General features: G+C 41.1%; 1 protein-coding gene and 1 long non-coding RNA gene across 6 annotated transcripts in view; both read right to left on the bottom strand.

Moving 5' to 3' along the window:
* The window catches only part of LOC308593354, a 34,558-nt gene extending 30,978 nt beyond the window's left edge, over positions 1-3,580 (bottom strand). For all 5 annotated transcript variants that reach the window (XR_014010903.1, XR_014010904.1, XR_014010905.1 and 2 more), the window contains exon 1: positions 493-3,580. This is a non-coding gene — a long non-coding RNA (uncharacterized lncRNA). The remainder of the gene's footprint in view (positions 1-492) is intronic.
* A 13-nt stretch (positions 3,581-3,593) lies between these two features.
* FAM210A (family with sequence similarity 210 member A) lies at positions 3,594-22,338 on the bottom strand. Its single transcript, XM_081205666.1, has 5 exons — positions 22,187-22,338; positions 19,130-19,317; positions 12,582-13,077; positions 11,291-11,402; positions 3,594-4,089 (listed from the first exon to the last, which is right to left on the bottom strand). Exons 3-5 carry the CDS (start codon positions 13,049-13,051, stop codon positions 3,790-3,792), a joined length of 882 nt encoding a protein of 293 aa, XP_081061792.1. The 5' UTR covers positions 13,052-13,077; positions 19,130-19,317; positions 22,187-22,338; the 3' UTR covers positions 3,594-3,789.
* Between the last annotated feature and the right edge of the window lie 66 nt (positions 22,339-22,404).

Raw genomic sequence — 22,404 nt, 5'->3', positions numbered from 1 at the left:
CCTGCTATGAAGCAAGTTCCCTCCCCCTATATTGAATTATGTAATTCATATAGAATACATGAGGCCACAAGGTGTTTGAAGGAAATGGCTTGGGTCCAGTGGAGCTTTCTCCATTTGTCTGTTTTCTCTTTTGGATGGGAATTGCAAAGATAATTACGGTGGTAAAGAAAACAGTTCAAATGAAAATTTGTAACAGCAAACTAGTTATTAGGGACCAAGTGGAGAATGGTTGTGATGCAATTTAATATTACAACCATTTCACAAGCAAAAGTTTATTTTTCAGAAGAGTATCATTAGCGCTTAGGGAAAATTAGAGTAACATCTCTGCAAACTCCAAGCAAAAGTCTCAGCACAATTATTTCCACAGTAAGGATACAAAAGTTATGAGAAAAAAAATTAAAAGATAATTGCTTTTCAAAAACACACACTACACACAACTTATATCTCTATCAGCATAATGTTTGAAGCATATTGGAGGATGGTATAACTTACAGATCCTCTCAGCCAGTGACACAAGAAGAACCCACAGACAGTAATGATGTGCCATGAGTACTTTAATAATGGTACTTTGCAAAATTTATTCCAGCAAGATCCATCTACAGTGGATATAAGAAAAAGGCAAACTTGTCAAGGAATAACATTTCACCAAATATTGTGGCTTTGCCATCTTCCTTCGGTGTGGCTGGCGCAGAGAGCCAGGGAAAGTCACACTGAAATGAAGGATCAAGCCCAGCAGCAGCATGCAGATACTGCTTCCATTTACACCAGCGTGACATCCCACCCCGATATTATTTTTAAGCCCTAGGTGTTATCACTACAACAAAACACAAATTTTATTTCAAGAAAGAGGATGGAATTGTTTCATTCTTAATAGACTGACAATAAACCAGAATATATTCTTTTAAACTTGGCTTAAAAGTACGGAGACAAGCAAGGGAAAGTCGTTCAGAAATAGATTTCTAGGCTGCAGCCCTCTATTTCCCCCTGTACTATTTTATTTGTATTATATATGCAAAGGTAAAAGTGGCCAGGCCTGTACTAGAGTGAAAGCTAACATCCATGCAATTGACATCTGACAGCATAACTCTCCAACATGCTCTTTGTGGAAAAATAAAATAAATATTGTGCTTAAGGCCATGGTGGTACTTCACTTCCAGCCATGGCTCTTATTTTTGACTATGCTGTCCTTGCACATTGTGATGACCTCATGACCTCAGTGCTGCTTTCTGAAGTATGCTGTTCTAAGTATCAACCTTTGGGGCTTTCCTTTAGCAAGATCCGCACATCTACCTAGGAAAAAGCAAACCAATACATACCAGGGTACAAGGCCAGGTAAACCATATCTCATTAATAAGCAGGTGCCCACTTTGAATTCAGACTTGCATTAGGGTTGCTTATTTTAGAGCTGCTTATTTTTGACCCAAATATATGGGGGTACAACCATGCGTCACAGTTCCCTGCGTCTCCCGATGCTGGCCACGTGCCTTGCTTTTCATGTTGCTTTTGTTATTTTCAGCTTTATTACATATGCTAAGAAACTTTGTGAAAATGGCTGCTGATTCAAATCTCTGCAACAGGGGAGGTCCCAGTTTGACACCTGCAGTTAAAACAATTATAATTGGCGTGGCAAATGTTCATGCCATATTGACCTCCACCTTTTTAAATATAACCATTATCCATAGCCATTTTCTCCCAGAATCCTTTCACTCAATTAAAAGATACAAGAAAGACAAAGGGAAGACAAAAAGCCAACTGCCAATGTCTTCTCTCTCGTGCATCCAGTCCCATTCACAAAGCATGCTTATAAAAGCATTACAGCTGGTGGTGGATACAACTACCTATTTTATCACATATTTTTCTTCCTGCTGTACACAGAAAATCCTCATTGCCAGCTGCCAGAATGACACAGGCAATTCATCTTCCATGTGATGAGAGAAAGGAGAAAAATTCATGTCAGGGGTATTTTGGATAGTTCAGTTGAACTAATACAGTAATGCCAGGATGAACATGCAGTGCCGAGTGGTGCTCATCCTGCACAATTGGGACCAAAGGAAACACACTGCCTTGGAAGAAAAAACGCATGGTGAGCACTTGGAAGATTGATTCAACAAACTCAGTCTGGGACACACAAGTGGCAGTAAGTTCAGCCTCACCATTGAAAACTGACCATGTAAAGAGGGGAGCAATTTATACCATTGTACAATACTGTCTTTGAACTCTTATACAGGATGAGTCTTTTAAAAGAGGCCCCGTGGAACATGGGTACTCTGTATCCACGGGGCCTCTTTTAAAGGACTCACCCTGTAATAGTGTAACTCTCAAAAGTCTTAATTGCTCTGCAGAAGATGGTTTGTTGGTAAGTGCTTCCCTTTTATACTTGAAACATTAAAGAAAACAATTCCTTAAATCAGTAGCATGAAAAAGTCAGAGCACATTTTGGCAATGGACTTTGCAGATGCCTCCTGCACTGCCATCAATCTCGCAGCATCTCTCTTACACTGTCCCTGAAAGAGGGCCTTTATGAAATTAACTCTACAGATGCTTTCTGGTAACTTGACATAAATAAAAGAAGCAAGTCTAGAAATAGACGGACAAATACATATCTTCCTTCATACAGCTTAAAGGTAACCAGATTGCAAAAAATGTTTGCTGCTTTGGGTGCAATCCTATCACTGGCTCCTCCCCCCCCCCCCCAGTCACAGCACAAGCAGTGGTATACATACACAAGAGGTTGAAAGGGTGCACCATGAGTTTCTGGATCTCCCACTCCAATGCAGTACTCCTTTATATTCCAGCTTATAAGCGCTTTAAAAAACAAAACCATAGGAGAACTGAAATGCCATGTTATGCTTCAGACAGAACAGGTAACTTTGGATGGCAGTCAATGAAGATATACTCAGAGATGACCCACTTAAATCAATGAACAAGGCTAAGCCAGGGCCATTAATTTCAATGGGTCTACTCTGAGTAAAACTTAACTGACTACCACAGAAAATGACAACAACATGGGAATCATAAAAATCACACCTGTAAATTTTAGATTACTCCATAGTACTCAACAGTATAGTAATGCTGAAGTTTTGTGGAAATTTTTTTAGGATTCTTCAATGTAAAAGGCAGCAGCATCTATCAGTCTTTACTCTAAACACAAAGATGAAAATGTAAATGACTTCATATGCAGAGGTAGGTTTATCTTCTCCATTTTCAAAACTTTTAATGATGGCATGACATTTTTAGTCTAACCATGGAATAATCAATCCAATTGCACATTTGAAATATACAATTAAGTTTAGTATCATTTTACAGTCTCTCTCATACACCATTCAGTAAACTGTTTATAAGAATATAGCAGTAATACATATTTTATAATTACCTGATCTTTTAAGAATATTATGATTAAATGATTTACAAATATTGACACCATCTCCAAAATATGTTTGTGTACATGACCCAAACATTCTCATACATTGCTTCCAAGATACTTAACAGTGGCAAAGAGGTCAGCTCAAATCAGATGTTTAGATAACTTTGTTCTTTCTCCACAAAGATCCAGACAAGACTGTTGGTCATAATTCGCAGACCACAGACCCAAATCATAACACTTGAAAATATTGCAAAAATTTTCTAAAGTTGGGTGTGAGCCTTAGATGTTATTCTTTTAGTTTTCAAATCACTGGCACTTTCTAATCAGCCCAAAACATCTAAAACAAGCAGAAACAAAAAGCAGCAAGTGTATACATTCCACATTTGCTAAAGAGTTACGAATGCTTTGGTTTTGCCACCAATTTCCTATTCTTTCTTTTTTATAAATGAAACCTTATCTTTTGTTTCTTGTATCTTTTCTGTTATCCTCTCTTTTGTTTCTTCCATCTTCCCAGTCAGCCTCTCTTTTGTTTCTTCCATTTTGCCACTAATCATGTCTCTGGTTTCCTCCATTTTCCCCGATAGTCGCTCTTTCGTTTCTTCCATTCGATCCTGAATGTAGTCCTTGACTAGAGGTGGTGTGGACATGTAGCCTTGCTTACGAAGGTACTTTACAGTGATAGATGTCCCTCCTAAAGTCACTGTGTATCTGGCCGGAGTTGCAATCTTGTCAATAAGAGGGAGGGAAATACACATACATGTATAACTTCAACGGCAAATTCCTCTTACCAGGCAAAATTCCTGACAGGTCTATCATTGTTAGCTGTAGCAGCACAAAAACTACTCGTACCTCTTAAGCTAAAGCATCATCCTTACCCTGGCAGGAAAACTCTCCCTGCCATCCCAGTTTCCTACTATCTGAAAAGATATGTGCGAGTTTTCCCAAGCTTCAGTATACCTTCCAGTGGCTAAATGAACACGAGGTATGGGGCAGTCTTTTTATATCTTCCCTTGTATAAGTAAGTATCGCTGCCTGACAGGAGCTGACAAATACTGCAGCAGCAGTGAGGATGCTGCTGAACTAGCAATGGTTGCTAGCAACAATATAGTTAGATCATGCCCCCTCCAGACCCTTAAACCTGATCCTTTAGAAGTGAAGCACTAGGAAATAGGATTAGTGTGCAAGTCACAACAAGCTTTACATGGTAAGGCAGCAGTTATTCAATATCATAGAAACTGACAATTAGGTTGAAGTATCTTTAGGATAACATGAGCATATGAAGGCTAGACAGTGGTCAGGGTACCTTTTCATTCCTTATTGAAACAATGCTGCATTACTCTGTTATGGTAGGTATTTTAAGGAGAGGGCAATAAATCAGACATATATTGTGGGCTTATTAACCTTCTGCCACATCCTCTAGACGTTACTAACTGAAGTTGTTTAGGGATTGATCAGTCTATTTCTGTCTCTCTTCAATTTTGCACACGCTCATTGAGAAGTCTATCTTGTCCTGTTTCAGCATACATCTGCAACTTTAAAAACCAGCATGAAAATTCATATTTAAATACTTATTCTGATCAAAAATATATATGTAAACATGCTTTTATTTCAGTGTGCTTATTTCCTAAACCTATTTCATCCTAAAATATGCATTTAAATATATTTTTTCAGCTGAGAACCATATTACAATATTTAGAGACATGTAAAATCCAGAGGTTAATTTCCCATCTGCACATCAGGCCAAATATTGTTGAACAGGTCAGCTTGCATCAGAATTTGCAGAAGTAAACTTTCCTAGTTCTGTGCAAAGTTATCTAGCATCCAATCGTATGTCTGCTTGAATGACTTATGACTGCAGCCTTCTATAGCAAAAGGATGAATTCTCCAGTATTATATACTTGAGATGATGGACAATAAATGACTGATAATATCCAGAAGATATGTCACAAAAGTTACTAAGCTCATTAAGTTCTGCCTGCATTACTGTGCTTTTCTTAAAGTTTCTGAAGGTTGACAGTTGCAAAGCCCTGCTTAAGAAAAAATGGAATCTTGCTTTGAAAGTTAGCTATGCTATAGTGTGGCAATGCAATACAGTCGTACCTTGGAAGTTGAATAGAATCCGTTCCAGAAATCCGTTTGACTTCCGAAACGTTCGACTTCCAAAGTGCGGTTTCTGATTGGCTGCAGGAATCTCCTGCAGCCAATATGAAGCCATGGAAGCACCGTCAGATGTTTGGCTTTTGTTTCAAACATTGCAAATTTTGGACAAAATGGACTGCTTCAAGAAGTGGCAGAGAGATATCTCTAGATTTGTCTGGCAGGGCAAGAAGCCTCGTATAAAATTTAAGATATTAACTGATGCTAAAGAAAGAGGTGGATTTGCCCTACCAGACCTTAAACTTTATTATGAATCAGCCGCTTTCTGTTGGCTGAGAGAATGGATGCTTCTTGAAAACACTGATGTGTTGGATTTGGAAGGTTTTAACAATGTATTTGGTTGGCATGCATATCTGTGGTATGATAAGGTTAAAGCACACAAAGCATTTAAAAACCATATTGTCAGGAAAGCACTGTTTAATGTCTGGATAAGATATAAAGACTTGTTAGAAAATAAAACCCCGAGATGGTTGTCACCAATGGAAGCAAAGGCTCAGAAAAAACTCAACATGGAGGCCAAATGGCCGAAGTATTGGGAAATTCTGGAACAAGAGGGAGACAGATTAAAACTGCAGAGTTTTGAAAAATTAAAAAACAGAATGCGAGATTGGCTCTATTATCATCAAATAATGGAGGCGTATAATTTGGATAAAAAAACTAGGCTTCCAGGTGGAAAAATCAAAACTGGAAACAGAATTGTTAGACCCTAAAGTTAAGAATCTGTCAAGAATGTATAACTTGCTATTGAAATGGAATACTCAGGATGAAACAGTGAAATCTGCTATGATTAAATGGGCACAAGATGTTGGACATAACATTATGATGGCTGACTGGGAACAGTTATGGATCACAGGTATGAAGTTTACAGCATGTAATGCCTTAGGAGAGAATTTAATGAAAATGATTTATAGGTGGTACATAACACCAGTCAAGCTTGCAAAAATCTACCATTTGCCTGATAATAAATGCTGGAAATGTAATGAGACTGAAGGTACATTCTTTCACCTTTGGTGGACATGCCCAAGGATTAAGAACTTCTGGGAGATGATTTATAATGAAATGAAAAAGGTATTTAAATATACCTTCCTGAAGAAACCAGAGGCCTTTCTCCTGGGCATGGTCGGCCAATTGGTGCCAAAGAAGGATAGAACTTTCTTTATGTATGCTACAACAGCAGCAAGAATACTCATTGCAAAGTACTGGAAGACACAAGATCTACCCACCCGGGAAGAATGGCAGATGAAGCTGATGGACTACATGGAGTTGGCGGAAATGACTGGCAGAATCCGAGACCAGGGAGAAGAGTCGGTGGAAGAAGATTGGAAAAAATTTAAAGTTTATTTACACAAATATTGTAAAATTAATGAATGTTAGAAGGATGCTGGAATGAAGTTATATGGCTTTAGCAGAAATGTTATAAAGAATTAAGTAAAGATAGATTGTTAATGGGTCAAAGTGGAAATTTAAGGTTAGATTGTGTTAAGATAAATTATAGAACAAAAATTAAGAAAGATGGAAAGGATTTGCTGAAATAGCTAATTGAACAAGAATACAAAAAAGGGAGGTGTGAGGAGGTCGATGATACAAGTAAATGAAAGGTAGAGATATAGAGATATTGGATGTGTTTTTTAAATGTTTTTGCTTTTCTTGTTGTTTTGCTGCATTGTTTTTTTGTTTTTTGTTTTTATTTTTGATGTATTGTGAACTTTTTATTGCTTCTTCTTTCTTTTTTCTGTAACTATTAAACTTTTAATAAATATCTTTAAAAAAAACAACAACAGATGTTTGGCTTCCAAAAGAATGTTCAAAACCAGAACAATCACTTCTGGTTTTCGATTGTTTGGGAGCCAAAACGTTCGACTCCCAAGGCATTTGGGAGCCGAGGTAAGACTGTACAGGTTTAATCTTGAAGAGTGACTTCAGTGGAGTGGGAAGCTTTTTCAAAGAATACATTTTCAAAGCATGAAGATGATGTTATCTATGTAAGGACTAAACAAGACCTTTATATGCCTTTGATTGTCCTTTCTAATCTTGTACCCTCTGTGCTCGCTCTTTACTCCCACCCAAATCTTTGTTCCCAGTTTTGAGTTCCACATAATGACATATCATCAGGAAATAAGTGGGAGGACATATACTAATTCCTACTTCAATGAAAGCTGATGGTTTGGCAGTTTTGTATCTACTTATAAATGCTTTCTGCCTCTTGCATCAGAAAAAGCTCTCACTTTACTTGATAGTGTCTTATTGGAAAATATTTAGCACCTGGCAGTAGAATTAAAGCTCAGAGATCTTAATAAAAGGCTAGCCAGTGGCACGACGTGAAAAATGCAGGTGAAAGAAAAATAAAAAGCATTAAGACAGAGCACAGCCAATTCTATTGAGAGAGAAAAGCAATTAAAGCAATTCAGTATCCATGCAACAAAACAAAGCTGTTGTTAAAATTCAAATTGAGAGAACAAAAACTAAAAGACAAAAAAAATCCCACATTTATTCTTTTTGAGAAGGTAAAATAATTTCCAATATTGTTCTTCAGTTCTGGAAAAACTGGCAATTCCTGCCTTAGTCCTACATATGGGCACTAAGCCAGGATTAATGATTGGGGACTTATGCTGGCATAACCAGGCTGAGCACAGAGCCTGCTGGCTAAACCAGCGATCTGCCACATCTCTCATTTCAACAGATCTAGGGTTAGATCTTCACCCTTTGTATTGTATCCTTAGATGCATCTTAAAATCACTTCATGAAAAACAGCAACAAAATAGATTAAAACCTAAACTCTTGGGTGTGAAAGAAGTAGTGGGATTTTTAGATCTCATTCTTACTGGACTTGGTCATATTCATTTTAATAGCAGTAGGGCTTCCAATAGAAAGAAAAGAAAAAAATCTAATCAATTATAGTCTCCTTAGCAACTGAGAACACATGTCAGACTCTCATTGAACAGACAAGAGAAATATCTAAGATATGTGAATCGGTGGGAGAACAACTCCCTACTTAATATTGATACCATGTATCTAGCACTTTCATCTTGTTAATTCTCAGAACAAATCTGCCGAGGTATGGCATTATTAATAATAATAATAATAATAATAATAATAATAATAATAATAATAATAAATTTTATTTATATCCCGCCCTCCCCAGCCGAAGCCGGGCTCAGGGCGGCTAACAACAATCAAATAATCAGTCAAATAATCACACAATCTAAAAATATTTCATTATAAAAATTAATTAAATCAAATTGATGGCAACCAATTAAGCAAAATTCTGAGCAGGTTGCCAGAGGAGGGAGTCAGGCTGCGCCCTGACCAAAAGCCTGGCGGAACAACTCTGTCTTGCAGGCCCTGCGGAAAGATGTCAGGTCCCGCAGGGCCCTAGTCTCTTGTGACAGAGCATTCCACCAGTTTGGAGCCGCAGCTGAGAAGGCCCTGGCTCTAGTTGAGGCCAGCCTAACCTCTCTGAGGCCTGGGACCTTGAGGATGTTATTATTTGCAGACCGTAGGTTTCTCTGTGGGGCATACCAGGAGAGGTGGTCCCGTAGGTACGAGGGTCCTAGGCCGTATAGGGCTTTAAAGGTTAAAACCAGCACCTTAAACCTGATCCTGTACTCCACCGGGAGCCAGTGCAGCTGGTATAATACCGGATGAATGTGCTCTCGCAGCGAAGACCCCATAAGGAGTCTCGCCGCGGCATTCTGCACCCGCTGGAGTTTCTGGGTCAGTCTCAAGGGCAGCCCCACGTAGAGCGAGTTACAATAATCCAGTCTGGAGGTGACCGTCGCATGGATCACAGTGGCTAGGTCAGGACGAGAGAGATAAGGGGCCAACTGCTTAGCTTGGCGGAGATGAAAAAATGCCGCCTTTGTTATAGCTGTAATCTGCGCCTCCATAGAGAGGGAGGTATCGAAGATTACACCCAAACTCTTAACGGCCGGTGCTGGCACTAATTGCACCCCCGCAAGAGATGGGAGTTGCCCCCTCGATCCCATATCGTCCCGCCCCAGCCAGAGGACCTCTGTCTTCGAAGGATTTAACTTCAACCGGCTCCCACGTAACCATCCAGCCACAGCTTCCAGACATCTGGTCAGTGTGTCTGGGGCCGAGTCAGGATGGCCATCCATCAACAGATAGAGTTGGGTGTCATCAGCATACTGATGGCAACCCAGCCCAAAACTCCGGACAAGCTGGTCGAGGGGGCGCATAAAGATGTTAAAAAGCATCGGGGAGAGAATTGCACCCTGAGGCACTCCACACACCAAGGAGTGGCGTGATGACAATTCCCCCCCAAGCGCCACCCTCTGTCCCCGACCAGAGAGAAACGAGCGCAGCCATTGAAGGACTGTGCCCTGGATCCCCACGTCGGCAAGGCGGTGGTCCAGGAGTTCGTGATCGACCATGTCAAAGGCTGCTGACAGATCTAGAAGAATCAGCAGCCCCGACCCGCCTCGATCCAGCTGCCTGCGGAGATCATCTGTTAGGGCGACCAGAGCCGTCTCGGTCCCATGACCAGCGCGGAAGCCGGACTGGAATGGATCCAGAGCAGATGTTTCATCCAGAAACCTACCAAGCTGTTCAGCAACCTGGAGGAAGTGCCTTGCCACTCAAAAGTTCACCAGTATCATGGTTTAAGCTAGTGTCTCATTGGTTCACAAGCACTCCTTTTAATGCATTCAACTGGTCTTACAAATAAATGCAAAAAGGACAAACCAACACCATTAGTGCTGCGTTATATTTCCATGGTGACACACTAATGGAAGGACTGATCTTCTATTGCCTCCAGAACTTACAGGTTCTAATTCTGAGGAGAGGAAGAACATGCATGGCCTTTCTCAGAAAGGAAAATATGTGGCCCTCCAGAACTACTACAACTCCCATCAGCCCAAACCAACATGGCCAATGGTCAGGAAAGATGCAACTTAAGAGAGTTGAGCATCTGGAAGTTCCTCATCCCTGGCTGCACTGATGATAAATGAAAGCACTTTCATGCAGCGACACACAGAGATAAATAAGCACATGTAAAATCAGCCAAGCAACTTTGCTGGCTTTCTTCATTATAACAAGGTGATAAGAAATGAAAAAGCACAGCCAAGAGTGGGGAAATAGCTAGCAGCTTAAAGGACAACAAAATGACTGGCCTTTTTGCAAGTCTGGAATTACAAGTTAGTGTAAATAAGGTTCCTGGAGCAACACAGCAAAGCAGAGAATATCCCATAATTGCCTAAACCCACATGCGTCAACAACTGAGAGGTCTTTCGTTCCTTACTGTGACACAAGTGTTTGACAATGGTGAAGAGTCAAATTTTGCACCATGTTTTGCTAGAGAGGATGGACTTAAAGAGAAAATAAAGAATGGCAGGCAGGTAAAGTAAGGTGTTCTTCAGCTACATTACGTACAGTTTACAGAAAACTGTTAAAAATACCCACTTATTTCATACGTACAACTCTTAAAATGCTTTATGTCCACATTTAAATCTCTCATGATGCCCTGTAAATAGTATTTCCAATTGTTCCCTTCCTTTGCCAAAATGCTGACTTGGAATCTGTCTTCTTCATAACCACAGGATTGTTACCTACCCTGAGCTCTTGTGGCAAGGTCTACTTTGAATAAATTTATTCACAGCTGTGACTTTTATTTCAGATGTTCACAGCCTTGGTCATAACAGACTGCAGGGTTAATCAGTGGGCTGTAGCCCCTTCATTATACGATTACATGATCAATATTTTTATGGACAAAGTTGCAGATGAAATTAAGAAATCTTTGCAAGTACTTACCTTATACATTGCATAGGCAGTTAACGCGTTACCACTCTGAGAATGCTTTAGAATATTTACAATGCTTTCAGGCAACCCTATGAATTCGAGGAAAGGAACGACATTTATTCCTCTGTGAAAGAAAGAGATTAAAATGAATAAAGTACTAACAACCTTATAAACATTTATTCTGACAAGACTGCAGAATAAAAGATTTTTATATTTAACAATAAATACAGTACACTTGCAACCTATGCACATTTAACTGAACACTCATTCAGCTTTATGCACTTGAACATTAAAAAATAAAAGGGGGCAGACATGTTGGGGGCAATCTCACCCACAATTGCACTCAATGGGTTTTGACTGTAACCAATTTTGGCTTCAGGCGCAATGCCCGGAAAGTGACTCCTGTATAAGTTGAGGGCTTACTGTATTGCAATCAATCACACTTTTATTGCACCAGTATAAAGTGCAGATTCAAGCATTAATGGCCAATGAAGAGGAAAATGTCAAGAAGATATTCAGAAGATATTCCCAGTTGTAATACTTTAAACCAGAAGATCAAGATCAACTGTCAGATTTCTGGTTGATTTTCAACAGAATATTCAAGGGTTTTAGACTTAGTTGTTTAACAATAGCAATATCAAAATGACTTCTGTAGCCTAAATTATGCTGTTGAAATGAAGAAAGCAAACCAGGAGTGGACTTCTGTATGAATGGTCTATAAGCTCAGTTCATCTCTGATACTGAAATCAAAGTGCAAGGTACAGAGCTCTATAACCAGGTACCAGAGAACAAGAGCGGCAATGTACATGACTTCACAATGAATAGAAAATGTAGAAAAAGAAAAAGACTTCAAAAATATGACACAGAGAAAACTTCTAAGAGTACTTTCCCAGATAGTCCCATCATTTTGGAAGGAAAATTGTGCACCTGAAGTACAAGCATTAGCGATTTACACATACATACTCTTTAAAATATTGGAATGTTATGTGCAACAGAATATCTTGTCCTCAACTGGTGATATGGGACACATACCTGAGTTGCAGCCTAATCCAAGTTGGGTGACCACCATAACAAAATGCATGATAAAAATTAAGAAATTGGATGGAATATTACTGGAATAGACCATTACATTCTACATATGCTTTTAGAACTTGGGGTTTTAATAATATCTGTAATGGAAGGTTGTGTGTGCATATTTGTGTGTGTGTATATATATCTCATACACTGCATAAGTGACTGGGCGCATTACTGTAAAGATTTGCTTAAGACTAATAAATATAGTGATTATGAGTTCATCACTTACTTTAAAGCTGCATAGTAAAAAATTCCAAACCATATGCTGGAAGTCAAAAGATGCACTGGAATCATAACTTTGCCATACTGTTTAAAAGTTCTCTTGAATCTCTGCACGAGACTAATAGATTTGTCTTGTAAGGGATCAAGCTCTACAGAATTTGGTTCTACAGAGTCTTTCTGGGCTAAGTTACCAGATGGTTTGGTATGAATTTCTCTTTCCAGTTCTTTATTGCGATGGTCTTCTAGTTGGGATGATGCCATGCCCAAGAATTGCCTTTCTTTGGAAACCCAAACAGCAGCAGATGCATGTAGACACTGGTGCTGGGAGCTCAACGCCAAGGAAACCATTTTCTGTCTAGTATTAAGCAAGGAGGCTTTTCCTTTTAAGAATGGAAAGATACAGCTGCGATAAGGCATCCAATATGTCCTGTACACCAGCTGAAATGGTTTCTGCATTTTGGTTGATGGCAACAGCATATTGAAGATACTGTTATATACAGCTCCTAAGAAACGTTGAAAGAAAAACTGTTTAAATTAATAACAAATACATTGTAGGCTACTGTAATACACTGAAATCAACTGTTACATTGTTATACCACAATGGTAAAAACTTTGCTCAAAAGAGGATAATTAATATTAGTATAATTATTCATCAGCCTGCAAATTTTGGCTGTGTTTACAAGCGAAGCCCATTGCCACCATGTGTTTCTGAAAAAGGTACAAACAGCACTTTGTAATGCTAACATTCTACAACAGTCCAACTATTCCTCCCTTCCAATTGGGTGGGTAGGTGAAAGGAAGGTTGTTGCTCTCCTGAGAGTAGGGCTTTTGCAGAAATCAAAAGCAATGCTTTGCTGCTGGCTCCTGCAAAAACCTGTCAGAAAAGGAAAGAAACTACACCTTTGTCCCCTTGGTTCTCTCCCTGTTGGGTTTTCACAAGAAGCTGTAGATAGACATTGCAGGAGTTTTCTGTAAAAAGCTCAACTTGCAGGATAGAAACCACCTCTCTTTCCCTCTACAGAGTATAGGAAGGACATTGCCTGTAGGAAGATTTTTGGGGAACGTGCCAGGACCATCTCATGCTAAAACTAAACAGGAAGAGAAACATCTACTGCTTCTTTCCTCCACAGAGGAAAAAGACAAGAGTTGTTCCTTTCCCGTTGGGTTTTTGTATGAAATTATACAAAAGGGGGGGGGGGGTAAATGAAGTATTATAGAACACAATTCAAAACTGCATTCAAAAAAACATGAAGTCCTTGCTCGCTTGATTCCTTGTTTATTTGCGGGTGTGGGGTGTGTTACTTCACGACAAGTTCCCCAGGCTTTGTTTCGAACCTTCTTCACAAGCGGAATTTGAACTTCATTTAACAAGCTATAAACCTGGGGAACTTGTCACGGAGCAAGAATTTGTGACGTAATGAACCCCGCACCTGTAAATAAAAAAGGAATAAAACAAGCAAAGACTTCACCATCGTTTTTTGAATGCAGTTTTGAATTGTGCTATATAGGGTTTCTGTATGAAGCAGAATTGAGATACTGCAGTGCTTTTTGCAAAAGTCAAAGTAAATTCTCCTTCTCTCCTAGAGCATGGAGAATGAAATAACTAGAATGGGGTATGAAAAAACTACCACAGGCAGGGCTGTGGGTGGAAAGACAGGGGGTGCTTGCTACTGCTGAGGTGGTGCATGGGTTTATGGCAAGGAAACATAGCTGGAAATTAGGTTGTCACTCATTCTGTAATGTAAAGCACTTAAAAACTGAACTGAGATTTTAGAAAACAACTGAGTCCTAAGTTGTTGACAGAATTTTCCATTCTAGACACCCAGTTGCCTGAATGCACTTTTAGTTTACCACAAGCAAGTGACTAATTTGCAAGTGTGGTCCAAGGCCACTCTATCTTCACAACCCACTCATTTAATCGTCAAGAATATGGCTGCTCCAGAAATCCAATTTTCCAGGTCAACTTTAACTGCCTGCCTCTTTAATCAAACTTGATTTCACCAACATGCAGCTAACCTAGTGGTGCCATTCTTTTCTGGGTTCACAATGTTCATGCTTCTTGATGATTTCATGTGTGTGCATGCATGTAACATAAATGTACAAACATGTAATGTGACATGGCTTTGGTTCAGAGGAACACACTTTTGATAATCATAAAAGCAGCAGCTGCCTACTAAATCTTGAACATTTTAAGAGCTAAAGATCCCAGAATATATGCCTAAACTTTTCTATGCATATACCATGGCTTTCACAATAATTTCTCCAACTACATGAGACACAGTTCTGGAAGGTCTTTTAGTTTTCAGCTGTGACTTATATATGTATGTATACATGCATGCAAGAGTCACAAAAGGCCAAGTATTTGTTTCTATTTATTATTTTATTGGGGTTGAAGATCAGCGCTTTAGTAATGTTGTCTCAGATGAGGAATTAGATAGACTGATTTGAAGTTACGGTCTGCCCTCTACTGCACCTTCCTTAGATTACAACTAGTGTGGCAAACTTACTGTAATTGACCAGTAAGCCTTTGTTACCCTTTATTCCCTGCTCCTAAAAATATCTCTTAGAATATCTATTGATCAAACAGCAAAGCAATTCCAATAAAAAGAAATTTTAGATCCTCATCCCACACATTTTCTAAGCATATTTTTAAAATGTTGGTTACTTTCATACCATTCACTGTAGCTAAGTTGCCTTAATTTTCTTTTACTTCCTATTCCCTATACAACCAAGCTAAATATAAAGTGCTCTCTTACTCACTTGCTGGAGCTGTCTGTTTCACAATGTGACACAAACACAAATTAGGCCTAAGAGCTAATGTACTGGCTAAATTTAAGAGTGGCTCTCCTTAGCTGAATGTATTTCAGCCATCTGCCAGAGATGCTGTAGTAGTTGCATCCTGCATTGCAGGTCCTGTACTGAGCATGAATTGAACTAGAATATGATTCATTCCAACTATGATTTTATTAGTGTTGTATGTGTATGCAATAATGCCACTAGTGGTCAGGTATCAATTTATGCTAAATCAAAACTGAGTAAACTTTCATCTCAAGTAAGAGTTGGAACAGGTTAATAACTTCTCTCAAAACTAACTTAATTTGTTCTGCAGATTTTTGAGTCATATTATGAATACAAATTCCATAGGGAATTCACGTTATCTATAAATATTGTGATTAAATCCTTAGTTTACTACTGAATTAGTAGCAACCACTTTCTAGCACCCCTTCATGGATCAGTGCCTTGCCGTGGCGAAGGGGCTTGAATAACTCAGAGAAGCTATGAGCTATGCCGTGCAGGGCCACCCAAGATGGACAGGTCATAGTGGAGAGTTTTGACCAAACGTGATCCACCTGGAGGAGGAACTGGCAAGCCACTCCAGTATCCCTGCCAAGAAAACTCCATGGACAAAGACAACAGGCATATAAAAGTTATGACACCGGAAGATGAGCCCCTCAGGTCGGAAGGTGTCCAACATGCTATTGAGGAAGAGTGGAGGACAAGTACAAGTAGATTCAGAGCTGATGAAGCGGCTGGGCCAAAGCCAAAAGGTCGCTCAGTTGTGGATATGGCTGGAAGTGAAAGGAAAGTCCAATGCTGTAAAGAAAATTATTGCATAGAAACCCGGAATATAAGAACCATGAACCTTGGTAAGTTGGATGTGCTCAAAAATGAAATGGCAAGAATAAATATTGACATCCTGGGTATCAGTGAACTAAAATGGATGGGAATGGGTGAATTCAGTTCGGATGACCATCATATCTACTACTGTGGCCAAGAAGCCCATAAAAGAAATGGAGTGGCCCTTATAGTCAATAAAAGAGTGGCAAAAGCTGTACTGGGATGCAATCTCAAAAATGATAGAATGATCTTGATACGAATCCAAGGCAGACCTTTTAACATCCCAGTAACCCAAGTTTATGCACCAACTACTGGTGCTGAGGAAACTGAAATTGGCCAATTCTATGAAGACTTACAACACCTTATAGAAATGACACCAAAGAAGATGTTCTTCTCATTATAGGGGATTGGAATGCTAAAGTAGGGAGTCAAGAGATAAAAGGAACAACTGGCAAGTTTGGACTTGGAGTTCAAAACGAAGCAGGGCAAAGGCTGATAGAGTTCTGCCAAGAGAACAAGCTGGTCATCACAAACACTCTTTTCCAACAACACAAGAGACGACTCTACACATGGATGGACATCACCAGATGGGCAGCATTGAAATCAGATTGATTATTCTCTGCAGCCAAAGATGGAGAAGCTCTATACAGTCAGCAAAAACAAGACCTGGAGCTGACTGTGGCTCAGATCATCAGCTTCTTATAGCAAAATTCAAGCTTAAACTGAAAAAAGTAGGGAAAACCACTGGGCCAGTAAGATACAATCTAAATCAAATCCTTTATGAATACACAATGGAAGTGAGCAACAGGTTTAAGGATTTAGATTTGGTGGACAGAGTGCCTGAAGAACTATGGATGGAGGTCTCATAACATTATACAGGAGGCAGCAACGAAAACCATCCCAATGAAAAAGAAATGCAAGAAAGCAAAGTGGCTGTCCAACGAGGCCTTACAAATAGCGAGGGAGAAAAGGCAAGCAAAATGTGAGGGAGATAGTGAAAGATACAGGAAATTGAATGCAGATTTCAAAAAAATAGCAAGGAGAGACAAGAAGGCCTTCTTAAACGAGCAATGCAAAGAAATAGAGAACAATAGAATAGGAAAACCAGAGATCTGTTCAAGAAAATTGGAGATATGAAAGGAACATTTTGTTCAAAGATTACCATAATAAAGGACAAAAGTGGTAAGGACCTAACAGAAGCAGAAGACATCAAGAAGAGGTGGCAAGAATACACAGATGAATTATACCAGAAAGATATGGATGTCTCGTACACCCCAGGTAGTGTGGTTGCTGACCTTGAGCCAGACATCCTGGAGAGTGAAGTCAAACGGGCCTTAGAAAGCGCTGCTAATAACAAGGCCAGTGGAAGTGATGGTATTCCAGCTGAACTATTGAAATTTTAAAAGATGATGCTGTTAAGGTGCTACACTCAATATGCCAGCAAATTTGGAAAACTCAGCAGTGGCCAGAGGATTGGAGAAGATCAGTCTACATCCCAATTCCAAAGAAGGTAAGTGCCAAAGAATGCTCCAACTACCGCACAATTGCACTCATTTCACACGCTAGCAAGGTTATGCTTAAAATTCTTCAAGGCAGGCTTAAGCACTATGTGGACCGAGAACTCCCAGAAGTGCAAGCTGGATTTCAAAGGGGCAGAGGAACCACAGACCAAATTTCAAACATGCACTGGATTATGGAGAAAGCTAGAGAGTTCCAGAAAGACATCTACTTCTGCTTCATTGACTATGCAAAAGCCTTTGACTGTGTCGACCACAGCAAACTATGGCAAGTTCTTAAGGAAATGGGAGTGCCTGATCACCTCATCTGTCTCCTGAGAAATCTCTATGTGGGACAAGAAGCTACAGTTAGAACTGGATATGGAACAACTGATTGGTTCAAAATTGGGAAAGGAGTAGGACAAGGCTGTATATCGTCTCCCTGCTTATTTAACTTATATGCAGAATTCATCATGCGAAAGGCTGGGCTGGATGAATCCCAAGCCAGAATTAAGATTGCCAGAAGAAATATCAACAACCTCAGATATGCAGATGACACAACCTTGATGGCAGAAAGTGAGGAGGAATTAAAGAACCTTTTAATGAGGATGAAAGAGGAGAGCGCAAAATATGGTTTGAAGCTCAACATCAAAAAAACAAAGATCATGGCCACTGGTCCCATCACCTCCTGGCAAATAGAAGGGGAAGAAATGGAGGCAGTGAGAGATTTTACTTTCTTGGGCTCCATGATCACTGCAGATGGTGACAGCAGTCACGAAATTAAAAGACGCCTGCTTCTTGGGAGAAAAGCAATGACAAACCTAGACAGCATCTTAAAAAGCAGAGACATCACCTTGCCAACAAAGGTCCATATAGTTAAAGCTATGGTTTTCCCAGTAGTGATCTATGGAAGTGAGAGCCGGACCATAAAGAAGGCTGATCGCCGAAGAATCGATGCTTTTGAATTATGGTGCTGGAGGAGACTCTTCAGAGTCCCAAGAAGATCAAACCTATCCATTCTTAAGGAAATCAGCCCTGAGTGCTCACTGGAAGGACAGATTGTGAAGCTGAGGCTCCAATACTTTGGCCATCTCATGAGAAGAGAAGACTCCCTGGAAAAGGCCCTGATGTTGGGAAAGATGGAGGGCACAAGGAGAAGGGGACAACAGAGGACAAGATGGTTGGACAGTGTTCTCGAAGCTACCAGCATGAGTTTGACCAAACTGCGGGAGGCAGCGGAAGACAGGAGTGCCTGACGTGCTCTGGTCCATGGGGCCATGAAGAGTCGGACACGACTAAACAACAACAGCAGCAGCAGCAGCAACAACAACAACTTTCTAGAATAACATCTCAAAATATTTGGTCACTTCTTAGCCAAAAAAATTTCAGCCCCAATATCATATTGCTAGGTTATTCACACACAGAAAAAGGAATTGCTTACCTTTTCCCAATACTCTTAAAAACAGAAAGTCTATCACAGGGACAATGCCTTTATCCTTAAAAGTTTATCACTTGTTTGATTAGGCTCATGATCAAGTCATTGTACGTCTGATGCTTCAAAGGCCAAAGCCGCTGGACCAGACCACTGATTCGGTGTAAGGATTCTTCAGCTTCCAGCTAGAGTAGAACCTACATAAAAGTGAGGACCTATTTCAAAACCAATGAAGCAAGGATCAGTAGAACAAATTTTTTATCTGGCATATGATGGTACCATTACCTTTTACTAGAGATACCTAGTTAGGAAAAGCCTCCAGGCCAGAGCTATCCCACTTTGTTCCAGCTGATTATTTGACATAGTATAAAGGTAAAGGTAAAGGTACCCCTGCCCATACGGGCCAGTCGTGTCCGACTCTAGGGTTGCGTGCTCATCTCGCTCAAGAGGCCGTGAGCCGGCGCTGTCTGAAGACACTTCCGGGTCACGTGGCCAGCGTGACGAAGCTGCAGCTGGCGAGCCAGCACCAGCGCAGCACACGGAAACACCGTTTACCTTCCCGCTATAAAGCGGTACCTACTTATCTACTTGCACTTAAGGGTGCTTTCGAACTACTAGGTGGGCAGGAGCTGGGACCGAACGATCGGAGCTCACCCCACTGCGGGATTCGAACCGCTGACCATTCGATCAGCAAGTCCTAGGCACTGAGGTTTTACCCACAGCGCCACCCGCGTCCCTGGTTGACATAGTATAGCAACCAGCTAACCATTAAGGGACAAGATGGGATGGTGATCTACACAGATAGCTTACCCCATTGAAGGCATCCAATACCTAAACTGTAGAAAAAATGCTAACAGTATTTATTGAAGGCCAGGGTGCACAGTATTTATAAAATTGATTTGGGAATAGGCTGGATATAGCTCAACCATACAAGGCTCCCTGGCCAACTAGATCTCAGAAGCAGTGCTGAAGCCTCCCAGACTCCCAGAATGAAGTTGGTGCTCAAGGCGGCCTTGAGATTTCACCTACTTCACTGAGCACAGATATAGAAATATTCAGCATTTGAGGTTTCAGATGGTCCATAATAATCCATAATACAGTACATGAATTCATGTCAGGTCTCTCACTTTCTAAAGAAAAAGGTATGCACAGGGACATGAGAATGACCACTTGTAAACCTGGTTGGGAAGAGGTGGACTCTAGGAAAATTCCCCCCTCTTATTTCACTTACTTATTCTACACACCAGATAGACGAAGAGGTGTTTGGTGAATTGAGTACTACGCTGTTTTACTGATGAATAATTGTTTTGATTGACAGTCACAAGTCCACCTCTGCAGCTGTGTTACTTTTGTTACTTCTACACACTCAAGGTCAATCTTCGGGTGATATCAGATGGCAGAGCCACAGACTAACAAGTACTGTATACTAGGTTAATAAGGCTTAATTATTTTCCAGTCTACATAAAACCCTCTGAAGAGCTACCACAAGCATTTTAAACAATTCACTAGAAATGCAGCACTCATTTTTGAAGTGATCACAACAGTACGCAAAAGAAAACAAACTGCTAGATGACATATATAGCAGAGCTATGAGAGCTAGGGGAGTGGATGGGATTCCATTATTCTGAGTCTATGAACATTTGTTTGGAAGCCTGTCATTTAGTGCCATTTGCTTCCTAGAGTGTCTGACATTATCTCCTTGGTCTTCTTCAGGCCTTTTTGTTGTTGTTTTGTTTAACATACAGCTTGAAAAAAGAGTCCTGATAAATTCAAAAGCTCCTTTGCTTCACAATGACATTTTTGTTTTATCACTGAAGAGGCATACCACAAACACTTTCATAGGCTGCATAATGTGGTGTGTTCAGTGGCCTGGAGCTTCTGACTCCATTTGGAGGAAACGTGCAGCCATCATGACCACCGGCCTTTAAAAACAACAACAGAAAACCAAACCCATCCCGCAAATTGGCCGCAAAACATTTCTTTCAGGTAATTTCAGCTGGGGGTCCCCGCCACACCTTTCTGGCGTCAAAGTGTACATTTTAACTATGCGCTCGGTGAGGAAGCCCTTTCTTGCACCCGGCCTGAACCTCTCAACCCCCGGCTTCATTCAATGAACCTGGGTCCCTGTATTATGAGGGGAAGCATAGGAACCAACTCCTAGGGGCCGAAATCCCTATGGCACCCCCCTCCATTAAAATGTTTGAGGGGACCGCCCCACAAAGTTGATGGGGCATTGCCGTTCAAAGTGTGAGCGTGCACCACGTTTTGTGATCGATTATGCGGGGCGGGGCTTACCTACTCCCCCCCCCCCGCAGTACAGTGGTACCTCGGGTTACATGCGCTTCAGGTTACACACTACACTAACCCAGAAATAGTGCTTCAGCTTAAGAACTTTGCTTCAGGATAAGAACAGAAATCGGGCTCCGGCGGCGCGGCAGCAGCAGGAGGCCCCATTAGCTAAAGTGGTGCTTCAGGTTAAGAACAGTTTCAGGAAGGAATTAAGTACTTAACCCGAGGTATCACTGTATTTTATTCAAGTTGGCACCCCTGAGGGGAAGGAAAAACCTGTCCCTTCCTTACTTTCTCTTCGCCCTGCATAGTTTTATACACTCCTTACTGCCCCCCCGCCCGCCGGCAATCCAAACGCGGCGACCTTTCACCCACAGTCTTAAGGGCTGCGGTCGTTGCCCGACCATTGAGCGAAGCCACTGAGGTATTAGCCATTGCCTCGGTCGATACCGACCGGGATTTAGCGCCACACCTGGTGGGTGTGGCGACCTGGGAGACGCAGCTTTCTCTCAGCTAGCCGAACAACGCCGGCCGCCCCGATCCCTGCAGCTTTCCCTTCATGGAGGGAGAGCGTGAGGAGGGGAGTTTCCTCCTCTGGAAAAAACAGCGCAGGACGTTCGAAGAAATAAGAGGAACGAGGAGCCCGCACACCAAACTGGGCCCACAAGACGCCACAAAACGCGGGAAGAAGAGAAATAAGAAGCTGCAGCAACTCCTCTACCTCATACGTCCGTCCCCCCCCCCCCCGGGATAATACTAATAAAAATAATTCGCTACCTTTCGAAGAGAGCAACATCCCACCACAGGCGCGAAGCAGCGGGCGGTCGCTCTAGGCTCACTTCTCTCCTCCCCTCCACTGACCCCCATACGAGCAACGTGCCATTTGCAGTCCCAGCTGCTCCGCGAGGGGAGCGCGCTGCTGCGCATGCTCCTCGCGGGGTACCTCTGGGGCTTGTAGTCCTTCCCGGCCAGCCGCATTTCTTGCCGCGTCTTGG

The sequence above is a fragment of the Podarcis bocagei genome (genome assembly GCF_964188305.1).
Source record: "Podarcis bocagei genome assembly, chromosome: 8".
In the NCBI taxonomy this organism is placed as follows: Eukaryota; Metazoa; Chordata; class Lepidosauria; order Squamata; family Lacertidae; genus Podarcis; species Podarcis bocagei.
Note: the sequence above shows the minus strand (reverse complement) of the source record. Positions and strands in the feature narration are given on the sequence as shown.

Coding starts and splice junctions, on each gene's coding strand:
- FAM210A (XM_081205666.1), bottom strand. CDS start 13,051: ATGCTGTTGCCATCAACCAAAATGCAGAAACCATTTCAGCTGGTGTAC. Junction 11,403..12,581: donor TTTTACTATGCAGCTTTAAA/GTAAGTGATGAA, acceptor TTTCTTTCACAG/AGGAATAAATGTCGTTCCTT. Junction 4,090..11,290: donor CTGCCTATGCAATGTATAAG/GTAAGTACTTGC, acceptor CTTATTGACAAG/ATTGCAACTCCGGCCAGATA.